At 41.0% G+C, this 13,399-nt stretch overlaps 1 protein-coding gene across 1 annotated transcript in view; it reads left to right on the top strand.

The window, feature by feature from the left end:
• Positions 1–13,399, top strand: part of BCAT1 (branched chain amino acid transaminase 1) — a 53,902-nt gene that overhangs the window by 31,358 nt on the left and 9,145 nt on the right. Inside the window, exons 3-7 of the mRNA XM_068190467.1 lie at positions 570–770; positions 3,989–4,099; positions 4,966–5,085; positions 7,147–7,310; positions 8,689–8,831. Of these exons, the coding sequence (XP_068046568.1) occupies positions 570–770; positions 3,989–4,099; positions 4,966–5,085; positions 7,147–7,310; positions 8,689–8,831 (739 nt within the window). The remainder of the gene's footprint in view (positions 1–569; positions 771–3,988; positions 4,100–4,965; positions 5,086–7,146; positions 7,311–8,688; positions 8,832–13,399) is intronic.

The following is a 13,399-nucleotide window of genomic DNA, read 5'->3' as shown; positions in this document are numbered from 1 at the left end:
ACATTCCCTGGTGCAGGGAAGCATTTAGCCTCCTTTGCTAATGGGATCTTTCTAGGATAATAAGCATTTGAATGAGCAAGTTATTGTGGCATAAGTTACTTGCTGACTGCTGGCTCTGATCTCTCACATTGGTTTTATGTATTAAAGGAAAATCAGTGTGACATCTACTTAGTTGTGGTGGTGATTAATTTTTGATGATCAGCTTATATTCTGAGGTACAGCAATTGGGTGTTTCTGGAACTTGTACAGGGGTGCTAACCTAAGTGTCCAAGAGATTTCGTATGCTAATTTTCTGGTTTTGTACCCTGTACTGCTTCTTTAACTTAATTCTTAAACAGAATTTCAAAATATGCTATTTCTTGTATAACAGCACTGTGTATATGTTTGTGTGCACTTTATGAATATTTTGCTAGCTACTTAGAGGTTAGTTGCCTTTAACCATCATGTCATTAAATATCCCTACAGAGAAATTATTAAGGCTTATCTTTGTTCACTGATGCAGAATAATTTTAAATCAGTCTGACTTCATTATTTTGATACACTTCATTTTTGTCTCCGTGTTCCTTCAGGCTTCCGACTTGATTATCACCCCAGCTACGACGTTCAAGGAAAAACCAGACCCCACTGGTTTGGTGTTTGGAACTGTGTTCACTGATAATATGCTGACAATTGAATGGTCCTTGGCTTCAGGATGGGAGAAACCCTATATTAAGCCACTAGAGAACCTCTCGTTACATCCAGCCTCCTCGGCCCTGCATTATGCTATTGAAGTGAGTATTAAATTGATTTGGAAACCACTATTTTGTTTTATTTGCTCTGGAAGCCACAGCTTTGCAATACAAGGAGTATTACTGCCTTCAGTTTATTAGTATTGAGTTACATTTTGTTTTGTTAACTGGTGTTCTTCCAGAATAATTGCATTATTTACAATAGGGTTATGTGTAACACAGATGCAGCTGTAGTCTGGGGATGCCAGCACACTTAAAGTCCTAGCCTAGGGACGACGAGCTCTTTCTTGAGTGGTGATAAACTTATTTTAAAAACCATTCTTGTTCACTGACAGTGAGTTGGTCCAGTTACTGTCTCTGATGTGTGTAAGACGGTGAGCTTCTCAGAGTAGCTTTAATTTGGGGGCTGAGCATGCACTTTGCAAAAGTTACTTGAAGCTGGTTTTAAGGTTGGTAGCTTGCATTGCAGGACAGACTAGGCAGGTGCTTGTTTGAAACTCTGAACCAGTCCCTCGAGCTCAGAGCTAGATCTGATGCACTCAGTGTATACAGGTGTGTTTAAGGAGTGAACAGACAGTGAGGAACCTTGGGAAGTGGAATGTTAAGTTGGAAACCAGCGTGGTTAAAGTTTCCATGCTTAGCTGATTGCTGCCTACAGCTGCCTTTGGTGCCTGCAGAGCAGCTTGCCTGTACTCACACCTGTGTGGGAACCCCAGCAGGGCACAGAACCTGAAATGGAAGCCCGCTTCTCCCACTTCTGGGTAGGTGGGAGTGTCTCCACTGAACTGTGTGGAGTTGCTTGTGCTGCTTTTATTATTTCTTGTATTTTTCCTTTCAATTTTTTTTTTTTTGGTGTATTTTAACCACTGGTGCAAGGGAAGCTTTCCCTGCCAGTTGTCCCTGAGCTCCTGCCTTCACCATTTTTATTTTGACTGATTCTTTCCTCATCTAGTCACTGAGCCTCCATAGGTCCTGTGTAAATTACAGCAGGCCCATGTGGCTGAGACTGCAGCTCTTGATCTGCCCAGGAAGTAAGAAACCACGCTGGAGTCCCACATCTGTACTTCACGCTTAGTAGCATATTGCTTTAATGCTGGGCCTCTGGCCTGGTCTGAAATAATTGCTAATATGAATATGCTCTTATTTTTTTTTTCCATTTTGTTTTTATTCTTTTGCCCTTATTGCATCACGTTTCCTCTAGCCAAGAGGACAGACAGAGGAGAATCTGGTGTCATTGCTGTGGCTCAATGAATACACAGTGGGTATAATGAAAGTGATGAGTTTGGCATTCCCTCCCCTTTCTCCTTGCCCTTCATGATGCAGTGTGGTAATCTGGATCTGCTGAACCCCCGATCCAGCTCCTGTGATGTACAGATGTCAGATAATACTGTTCTCACACCACTGTAGCAATCAACCATCAAGCAACCACAGCAGTTGCTTTCATTAAAGCTGAACATTTCTGGAACACATCACTGTCTCCCTTTTTTAATGAGTGAAAGGTTTTACTGAGCTCTGGAAGATTAAAAGCATTTCTTTTTGGAGAAAAATATTTAACATCTTGAGAAGGCTTTGTGTTTCAGTAATGATGTGATTCTTAGTTCTGTCAAACCATTGATCAACTCTTAGTAGTGACATTCCTCCCTTTTTCCTCTCATTAAAAGTTCTGTGAATGTGTTTGGGAGAAGGGTGGGGGGGGGGAAGTGTGTTCTGTGATAAGAAAGCAACATTCCAGTCATGTGCTATGAGTTAGTGACTGGCCCAATAAAAATCATATCAAAGTATCAGCCAGAGGACCACCTATGCTATCCTTTATTAAAGACTTCTTTTTTTTCCTCATGGTTACCATGTCTACCCTAACAATAACTTATTTTTTCAAAATTGTGCCAAGCTTTTAATAAGGTTGGTATTGCCATAGGACTAAGACAAGTTTTGAAGGCAAAAAGTTCTGGATTCTAATTCTGGTTCTGCTACATAATTGGCACACAGCCTGAGGAAAATTGCTGGGATTCTGCAGCCCAGTTACAACCCAATTAAAATTTGTCATGTGGAAGGACCTAGGTCTGCCATGGAACTGCACGCAAGTTTTCTAAAGATTGCATTTCACTGATCCTTATGGAAAAGTATCGTAGAATTTGAAACCTGAAATACTCTGTTAAAATTACTTGTGCACAAATACAGGATTATTTTTTCCAAATAAAAAAGCTGCATATCTAGACTTCCAACCACATAGGATAAAGTTCCAGCCACTTTTTGTGGAACAATCAGAGGAGGAGAAGCCTGAGGAGGCTGACAGCAGTGATCCAGTTAAATTCATAGAACTTAGACTGAAATTTAATGAACAAAGAAATGCTTTGGAAGATAAAATTCTAAGAGTCTGACCTGTTGTCTACAAGCCATTAATACTTAATCTAAATAAGAGTTGTGTATACATATATATTAATATGAGCTTATATAATATATATGTTTTCTGTCTATAAGTATAACCGAAATCACCAGTCTGTAACTGAAAATAGCTGGATATTTGGTGGGTGTGTTTTTTGATGTGATTAGGAGATGCTGGGAGGGCATTGATAGGATAAGGGTTTCTGATTGCCAACATCAGTTGTCTGGATCCTGCAGTTTGATGGGATAACTATGTTTAAATTTCCTGTAAAGTATATAGAGAAAATATTTTCATGCATTTTATCTTTAGAGTAAGGCTGCATCTCTCATGCAGGCTAAATCCCACTCCACAGCATGGGGATATAAGGGAGAAATAACTAACCAGCTCCTGCTAAAACTACAGCAAGAACTTTACAAGAATTCTCTCAATTGCCTTATTCTATGCTTCCTAAGAAAGGTGTGTTTTGGACAGAGCTCTAAAAATAATTAACATATATATAATACAATTCTATATATCCCTTATGGAAGTGAAAATGCTGTTTCAACTCAGGTATTAGTCAGGATGTGAGGGAATCGTTAAGCCAAACACATGATACAAATTTTAATTGCTGTAACCAAATTATGAAAAAAAAAAAAAAGAGATTACAATGAGGAATTCTGAAGTTGGTATTACAAAGATGACCTGCCTGCACTTCAGATAAATCTATCCCACTGGAGTGTATTGCCAGGATTCACTAGTTAGCATAGTTAGCATTTTCGTGTTTGAGTGCTGCGAGCAGGAAGGTGAAGCTTTTCTTTCCAAAATTTGTGCGGATCATCGCAGGGTAACGTGTCTCAGTTACTACTTGGTCTCTCTCCCTCCTTCTCTGGCTCGGCAGCTGTTCGAAGGGATGAAGGCGTACCGAGGAGTGGATGGCAAAATCCGCCTCTTCCGCCCGGCCCTCAACATGGACAGGATGGCTCGATCAGCACGGAGAACAACTCTGCCAGTACGTACCCAGGGCAGCTCGTGCTCCTTGAAACAGGCTCCTCAGAGCAGGATTTCACTGTCAGAGTGCAAATCTCTACAGCTTTTCAGTAGTAGCATTTATCAAACACTCTTAAGTCTTTGGTAGCGGGGTAAAACTTTGTTAACAGATGTTACTCATTGAAGGAAACCCTTGAAGTGTTTGTTTTAAAATCAGAATGGTGAGTGTTTTGCTTTCATTGTTGTCTCTCTGCTGCCTCAGAGTGTTTCCGAGGGATGGGTGCTATTCTGCAGACTGCTGTCTGATTTGCTCTGGTGCTGATGGTCTCCCTTTTCTTCTTTGCACTTCAGTTAAGTTGTTCAGCCTCTTGAGTGCCTTTGGTTTTGGTCATGCCAGTAACTTAACACCGCTTTTAGCAATTGTATCTTGGCCGGTGAACTTCCTCCTAGGCTTGTTAACTTGCTTGCTGTAAGAACTTGGGAACTTTGGGAGACTTTCTGGCCCCTTGGAGTTGTAAACCAGAGCACTCTTCTGTAGAAGAGGTGATGCTGTAGCTTGCAGCATGCCCGGCTGAGTTGGCTGCACAGGGAGTTCTCCACATGCTTTGGAGGCAAGAGGGGTCAGTAGCTCCTTTTTACCATCTCAGGAGGATACTTTGGAGCAAAGGAGGTCACTCCGGATACTGCACAAAAAGGCACAGTAGCTAAGACCATGGGATATTATTAAATGCTGTAAGGAATGAACCCAAGGAAGATGTGAACCTCTACAGCGTGTCACTGTTGCATATCCTGAGGAAGTGTTCCCTGGAGCATGTGGATCTGTAAAGACCACAAAGCCTTCCAGCTTTATTTCTCCATGTGCTTTTTTCCTGTTCTGTTCCTTGCCAGTCTTTTGACCAGAACGAGCTGTTGGAGTGCATCCGTAAGCTTGTGGAAGTGGAGCAGGAGTGGGTCCCATACTCAACCTCTGCCAGCCTCTATATCCGTCCTACCCTTGTTGGAACTGAGGTGTGCAATATTTTTTTCCCTCTCTCTCTCTTTTTTTTTTTTTTTTTTCTTTTTTTTTTCCTTTTTTTTTTTTTTTTTTTTTGTTTATTTAGGTACGAGGCAAAGTCCTCCATCCATACAGGGAAATATTCAGCAGTCAGTAGGTGACAGGATGAAGTTTGGGGGCAGATTGGTTTTATGGTTTTATTTCAGAGTCCACAGCACGAATTTAAGGTTGACTACACTGCCACTCAGTGGGCACACTGGTTCAGAGCACGGAAAATAAATGGAGTTTCCTCCCACGACTCACAGTGGGAGTGGAGCAATATTTGTTAATTGGGGTTGTGCTGAAGGGATAGTTGTACCTGACATGGTAATATTAAAATCCTAATAATTCGGAGAGGGCATGATGAAGCACAACTTCCTGTGTACATTTTGTAATTTCCAGTCATGCCTGAACTTAGTGAGGAGTTTTTGGAAGATTTTTACCCTGTAAATTAAGATGTCTCAGAAGAGACACACACTTTCAGCAGAGCTAAGGATTAGTCCCTCTGTCAATTATTCTTGAAAACTGACCTTCTAAGAGGCTCCTTAGCAAATAGGTATTAATATGTCCTCTTGGAGTTTCATGTGTGAGTCAATTCTATAATGTTGATAAAGGGAATTAGAAACAGAGAGTTTATTAAATCCTTCAGGGTTCTTCTTTTCAGCAGTAGCAAGAGAAACATACAATGGTAGAGCATAGGACAAGGAAGCTAAAGAATGTAGGTTCCAAACTAGGTAAGTTAACTCCTGCAGTATCCCTAAGTAGTTACCATATGTGAGCACTTTACATTTCACATAGGTTCTAGGACTCCATTAATTTAATACTTTTAAACTAGTTGCAGATTTTCAGATTAAAGAATCTCCACTCAGTGACTTTAAGGTACTGATATTAAAACTGGGGTGTTTACCCCTGTTTTTATTTTTGGAAGTTCTTTTGCTCTGAGCTTTGTTTCAGGATAGCCAACACTTGTGGCCTTTCCACTATCACATGTTGTTTCCAGGTCGCATGTCCTGCTAGTCTTTTATGAATCACCCCAGTCAGAAATCACCCCAATCTTTTGAATGGTCACATCAGCAAAAATATCAAGATCTCAGTTAATCCTGTTAGAAGTCTTTCTGAAGCAGTAGGGTAGACAGAAATCAAAGGAACCCTTTCAGCGCCTGGAGAACTCTGGCCAACACCAGACTTCTTACCTCCACCTTCCAGTATTGATGGTGATTTGGAGTGTGAGAAGCCATCTCTAAGAGGAGGGGGAGAAAAAACTCTTACATTGTTGGCTATTTCCTGTGCTGTTGTATGAGCTATTTTTAGCAGGCAAATAGTTTTAGCTGTCACACAGGCATTCAGAGAGCCAGCACTCAACTCTAACAGTGCCAGTTCTAAGTGGCGCTGGACAGTTCTTCTCACTTAATGCAGCTGAAAATGGTTTCTCCACTGTTGTTACTGCTAGGAGTGTCTTGCCACTCCCTCCCCCAGAAGGCTTTGTGGGCTTCTGGTATGATTTATATTATATTATATTATATTATATTATATTATATTATGTTTATTAAGTAATGTTACGTTATGTTACGTTATGTTACGTTATGTTACGTTATGTTACATTATATTATATTGCGTTATATTATATTATATTATATTGCGTTATTGCGTTATATTGCGTTATATTGTACTATATTGTATTGTATTATATTCTATTATATTGTATTATATTGTATTCTATTAATATAATTGTATAGCACTTTGTTAAGCTAGTCTTTGAATTCTCAAGAACTTGAAACTATTGGAGAGTACTAGAATAACATATAGATAAATGGAATGGCTGTGAGTGAATGGCGAGAATATATAAAATTAGGGTTGTTGTGTTGCTTAGATGGGGGAAAATTATATAAATATTTTTTATTCACTTTCCACTGTCCTGGTAAAAGCACTCATGCTGCAGTTCCACTGAGAGCAGTGTTTCAAAAGCTGGTGGTGCAGCCCCTCTTGTTTGAAGGACACAAGTAACTATTGGTTTGTTTACATTTCTTCATTTTCAGCCTTCCCTTGGAGTGAAGAAGCCAACCAAAGCCCTGCTGTATGTCATTCTGAGCCCTGTGGGCCCTTACTTTGCAAGTGGAAGCTTTAATCCAATATCCTTATGGGCAGATCCAAAATACGTAAGAGCGTGGAAAGGGGGAACAGGAGACTGCAAAGTGGGAGGGTAAGAAAACATCAACCTGTATTTTCTACACAGTTCACAAAGCAGATTTGGTTTTTAGTGAAGTATCTAATCCAGCAGAAATAGAGACATTAAATGCAGTAGTTAAATAAACAATGTACTACAATGAAGAGTTCAAAATTGTACTTTGCTAATATTATTTATGCAACTCAGTTGCATATTTTTTTTGAATATTACAGCCAGTTGATTTTTTTGCAGCATCTCAAGCTGAAGAACTGCATCTGGAAGGTGTCCATGTAATGCTTTAGCTCTTGCCCTTGCAGCAGTTGACACTGAAGTTACCACTTTGTGCTGCATCATCAGTGCAGCAGCCTGCTGCCAGCAGAGCAGGGAGCAGCTCTGGCTGCTGACCTCCTTCCTTGGATTGTCCTACCCAGGAGTTTCTTTGCTAGGCAGGAGTCAGTGGCTGTCAAGTGCTGCTCAGCTGAGCTGGTAGAGTAAGCAGAGGACAGGAAAATAACTTTCCTTCGTTCAAGCCGATCTTCTGAACCTTTGCTCTTTGTTTATGAGATTTTGCTTGCTTCTAGAAATATATTGTTTCCTGTGGATCCTTCATACATCAGCTGTGAGAAAGAGTAGTCTGGAGTCATTACTGACTTGATTTGTGCCCAGAGGTGAGAACTTGGCTTCAGTGTGGTCAGCATTTTGGAGCTGCTGACTTTGTGTCTGGAAGGTTATTGAAGATCAGAAGCAAAAAGGAGTTTTTTTGTCCCTCAAAGCAGCAGGCATTATTCAGTCAGGTTCACTCTGTAGGCAGCATTTTAGAAAAATTTGCTCCTAAAGGATATGGAATTAATCTAGACACAATTGCATTTCCTGAAGATGCTAGTTCTCTTAATATATTTATTAAGGAAAAAAACCCGCTCACCTCTGGTGTTATTTGTGCTCCAAGAGTTTCACCTAACGTATATCACCCATCTGACACGAGGCAGATGAATTTAATAAAAACGCATCCAAAAAACCCCAAGAAAACACCAAAAAACCCCAAAACCTGGAGGGGAATTGTTGCTCTCTCTCCAGGATGCCAACTGCTAAATAAAGATAAATGCTTTCTGAGGGTTTTTAGTTGCAATAATTAGAATGTCCAGAATATGGAACAAGAGGTATGTTTGATACAATTTGGATGGATATGTGTGAGTTTTTGGTGCTGTTCAGCCCTTCAAAGTTTTTGGGTTGTAGGTACAATCAATCTTGTAAAATACTGGTGGAGTACTTCCGGTGAAAATATCCCAGGGCCAAGCAGTGACTGTTGCAGAGCACTTGCTCATGAGGTAGATGTGCACAAAATCTTGTTTAAATTGAGAAGATGCCCAACCAGGTACTCAAAACTCTTTGGTTTTTGTTTTTTTTTTCCCTGAAGGAATTACGGTTCTGCTATTTATGCCCAGCAAGAAGCCCTGGAGTTTGGCTGCCAGCAGGTTTTGTGGCTCTATGGAGAAGATCACCAAATAACTGAAGTTGGAACAATGAATCTTTTTCTCTACTGGATAAATGAAGATGGAGGTATGGTAACATAAAGTGTGAAAACTTTAACAGAGCAGATGATTTGGACTGTAATTCACAAAATGATTGGTAGAATGCAGATCACAATCTTTTTAATGAAGATGGTTTAAAAGGAAATGCCTGTTCTGAAAATTACTGGGTGACTGTTAGTTGTGAGAGAGGAGATTCTGGAACAGCTGTGAGTGCTGCCTGCTGATGACAGACTAAACTGCTGGGCTGGTCCACACGCTCAGAAAGGCAGAGTTCAGCCATGCACAAGGTCACACATCACCTTTGGTGTCAGCAGGATGTTTGGGCTCCAAGTTGGTGTTGGCTCAGAAGCAATGCAGATGTGCTAACAGGCAGCTTAGAGCTGTGCAACTCTTCAGACTCTGTAGCTTTGAGTATGAGTGGCTCCCATCATCACTTGCTGGCCAGTCAAATATTCCTGAACCATATCCAGAAGTATTTCAGCATCCAATCCAAAACTGTTTTCTTTGAAGAACTTGAAGTTCTGTCCAGTGGTGACAGTGAGAGAAACATGTCAATGAGTGTCAGGTATCACTAATGCTCTAAAGATGCTTTCAAGATGTATCATCATTCTTGAACCTGTTTTTACCTCTTTCAACCCACAATCACCTCTGAGCAAGGTACATGCTGATTAAACTATTAAAACTAACTATTAAAAACAGCCAACATCTCAAAACCACCCACTGGGTATGCAAGTATTCAATGCTTGTGATAGCTGTGATAGCTGCACCTGATAACTGGTTTGGAAGACTACAGGCAAGGGAATAAAATACTTTTCTTCCCTTTTTTTCCCAAGAAGAAAGAAGACTTTCTTCTTGAATAAAAGTAATTTTCTTCTCTCCAAGAAAAGGAAGTGTTACTGAATTTTTGCATGGCAGCAGATGCGGGGGTCAGACTGATTTCATTCTAGTGCCATGGGTACCTTTGAAAACTGTCAGTTTTCTCCAGGAAACAGGCAGCATTTTGTGGGGATAACAGTGTGCCTTGGTAATGTAGTGTGATTGGGATCCAGCTACCTGACTCCCATCTCCAGTTCCGTTGCTTGTTCTTCTGCAAAATCTTTACCACATTCGTAAGAAGAGGGATAATGCTCCCTCAGTGCTGAATGAGTCTCTGAAGCTTTATGAATGAAGTGATAAATATTAGACATTTATTTGTCAATGTAGATAGATGGCCAAATTTATGCCTTGTGGAACTTAGCTGGAAAAACATGAAAATAGATTTTGGCTCGTTCTGCCCAGGGAAGGACACTGAAGCAGGGACATAATTAGAATTCAATGTTCTCATTGTACTTAAACCAGGAATATGCTGGAATGACGCAGCTGCAGCCCAGTGCTGTTCCAAAGACCTGCCAATCACTGTGCCACCAGTGCAGTGCTCAATGGTGCTATTGTGAGGTGCCTGTAGCAAACAACTTGTAATTCCTACCACCCAAGAAGGCTGTCTGCTGGCAAGTCATTTCACAGGACATGGGCATTATCCTCATGGAGCACGTTGCTGTCTCCCAGGGTGCTGAGTAACTCTTAATTTGTGGGATCTTTGGCTGAGAATCACCCATGCTGCCAACGCGTGTCATCACATACCTGCCTGTGGCTTTGCGTGCTTGTCATTGTGTTCTGTCACTTCACAAAGGACACTCACTCAGGCTGTGGTTTGGTTTTGTTATGAAAAGGCTGCAGCTGAGAGGGATCAAAAAAAGTGAGGCAGAAATTGCAGATCATCATCAAAAGAAAATGCCCATCTTTGTGTGTTCTCAGCTTGCTGCTGGGAGATGAACTGCTCTCCTTGGTTTGTAACCAGAGGCTTATCCCAGTAAAGCCTGGACTGGGGGACAGCCATGCTCCCAATGGGAGTATGTTTCTCTGCAGCCTTTGTGCCTGAAGGTGGCATGTTGTCCTGGATGGCAGGAGGAGCCTGAAAAAATATTTTGTTTGTAACATCAAGGAGGGAGTAGGGGGAAAAAACTGCTAAATTTTTGGTAAAACATCATGACTTGCTCCATACTTTTCTTGTATTCCCACTGCTGCTCTGAGGCTTTTAGTATGGCCAAAACTGGATCCCTCTATTGCATAAATACTTAATTCATCAAATCCTATTTATGTTCACTAAGTGAAAAATTTAGTCACCCTACAGCCCCTTCCACATGCCTCTTCAGAGCATGTAACTATCCCAGGAAGCTCTTGACATTGAAACTCACTTCCTGTTGCAATGTCTGTTCTTCTGCCTAGAATATAGGCTTGACTTTATGGAAAACCTTGAAATTTAAACATCTGTCCAACCTGAAGATTGCTAGCTATGAAATCTGTGTGCAGTTTTGAAAAAGTCCATTTCTTAAAAATGATTTGCAACCATTTGGGCTCTACTTCTGTCTTTATTGTTAAGGCATTGTGAATAGTATTCGGGCATTATTTAATATTTGTGTGCTGCAATTGAAATGGAGATTAATAGTCCCCACTTCAAAATTTCATCAATTAAAAAGTAAATCTGTTAAAAAATTCTTTGGAACAATCAGGTGAAATTTAAGGCAAGTTTGCTAAATATTCTGTAGTTGGAATATTAGTTGTGCCACAGAAATGTCTTGTACAATTACAGTACTAACAAAATCAGGATTGTAGCTTCTGTTCTAGTAGAGAACCCCAGAAATAGAGTGGAGGGGAGAGCAGCAAATGAATGAGGTGGCAGACAAAGCAAAGGATGGAAAGGTAATCGAGGAAATCAAATTTACAGACAGACACAAAGGCAGTGATTGCATGAGGGAAGAGTTGAATAAAAGTCTGAGGGAAGTAAGGACAAAGACCCAGGACAAACTGGTAGAAGTAGTTAGCTGTTAATATCAGTGAAAACGGGGTTTTCTGGGTTCTCCTTGATCCGGAAGTTCACTTGGAATGTATCACTTTGCTAAAATAAATATTTGGCTGAATTTCTCAGTATAGTTACAGCGTGACTAGTCCTGAAGGCCTGCCAGGAGTGCAATCTTAACCTGCTCTGTGTTCATAAGCACAGGTGTTTAAAGGCTGAAATTGTGTAACATGGAAGACCTCTCTTGAAAAACCCCTTTAAACACTCTGATGGAATTCTGTTGTTAGAACAAGCCTATAGCAGGTTTAACAGGGCACTGGGCAGGCAGTACTGCTAGTAGAACTATAACAGAAGTCAGCTGAAGAGAAACACTGGCATTTCCCCTCAAATGCTCTTCTCCTGCTTTTTGCAGCTATACATTTTAAGCCCATCAAAATCAGAAGGCAAGTGGGGTCTGTGAGCTCACAGTCTGTTTTTTGGGAGATGGACACACTGATGTCATATGGAGCCTGGTTTGGCATCAGTTCACAGAGAGGATGTGCTTTTGGCATGCCATGTTGGATGGATGGTGTTATCATCTCTGCCGGATACCAGGGAGCAGATGTTCCCTGGGTGGCCCCAGGCTGGTAGGCATCATATGTACTCTTGACAAAATCCTACAGAGCAGCCTGCTTGGAACATTTTGAGACTTTCATGTCCTGTCTGCTCAGTGCTGTTTGGCAGCTGGTTTGGCCTGGCACCTTTTCAAACTATCTCAAATCAATTAGTGTATGTTATTGAGCTTAAAAAGGTCCTGGGCAAGATCTGTGGCAACATCACCAGACAGAGAAGTGTAATCACAATCTTTGGTGTCAAAGTCCACAGCATCTGAAGTTTTCTGTTAAAGAAAGTAGTGTATTAGATTGTGATTGGGTCACAAATGCAGAATATCAGGTTTTCAGTGTTTAGAATCAGGTGAGCCCTGTGGCTCATGGAAAGTTTTAAAGTCTTCTCCTTGTGATAGCTGTGCCAGAATTAGGACCAGACATGAATCACAAATAGGAGTGATGCTAGACAGACTCCAAAAAGGGAATGCTGTTATTCTGACTGTATGAGAAAGAAGAGAGGGCTGATGGAATTAGAAGTCTGGTCTAGGTTGAGGAATGACACCGTGGGCTAGTCAAACCAGAGCAGAACATACAGCCTGTTCTAGGGCAACATTTCTATACATTTTGGTATGGCAGTTTACACCTATTACTGATATGTGTATAGATCCTCATGAGAGGAATACGGAAGCATTGGTAGGAGAGTCCAAATTAATAAATCGAGGGGTGGCTGCTTTAGAAAGTAACAGATTATTTCCCGAGAGAGTGCACAGTGAGTAACACATTCAATGAATTTATCCTCCACCTCCCCTATCCTGTCCCAACTCCCAGTGCCCCCTCTTGCAGAGTGGGGGAGCCCAGGATATTCTCAGTCCAGAGCTGGCAGGCAGTGTTTGTGCACAGAAACATCTTCTTGAGTGCTGAAAACAGCACTGAGCAGCTGAGCTCAACCTGCTCCCACACACCAAGGACAAACACCATGTTTCTCTCTTCTACCCAGCTGCAAATATTCACAGGATTTGTAGAAATATTCTAATGAGAGGTTCTCCTTTGAGAAAGGTTCAGTCAGGCCTGGATTCAGTGATCTCTTTGCAGCCAGGGAGAAAGGGGACATAAGGTATATATATTCAGATTTTTATTGGATTTTTTATGTGACCTAGGTAAAAAATAAAGAAA

The sequence above is a fragment of the Anomalospiza imberbis genome, chromosome 5, assembly GCF_031753505.1.
Source record: "Anomalospiza imberbis isolate Cuckoo-Finch-1a 21T00152 chromosome 5, ASM3175350v1, whole genome shotgun sequence".
Taxonomy (NCBI): Eukaryota; Metazoa; Chordata; class Aves; order Passeriformes; family Viduidae; genus Anomalospiza; species Anomalospiza imberbis.
This window is presented reverse-complemented; position numbering and strand designations above follow the sequence as displayed.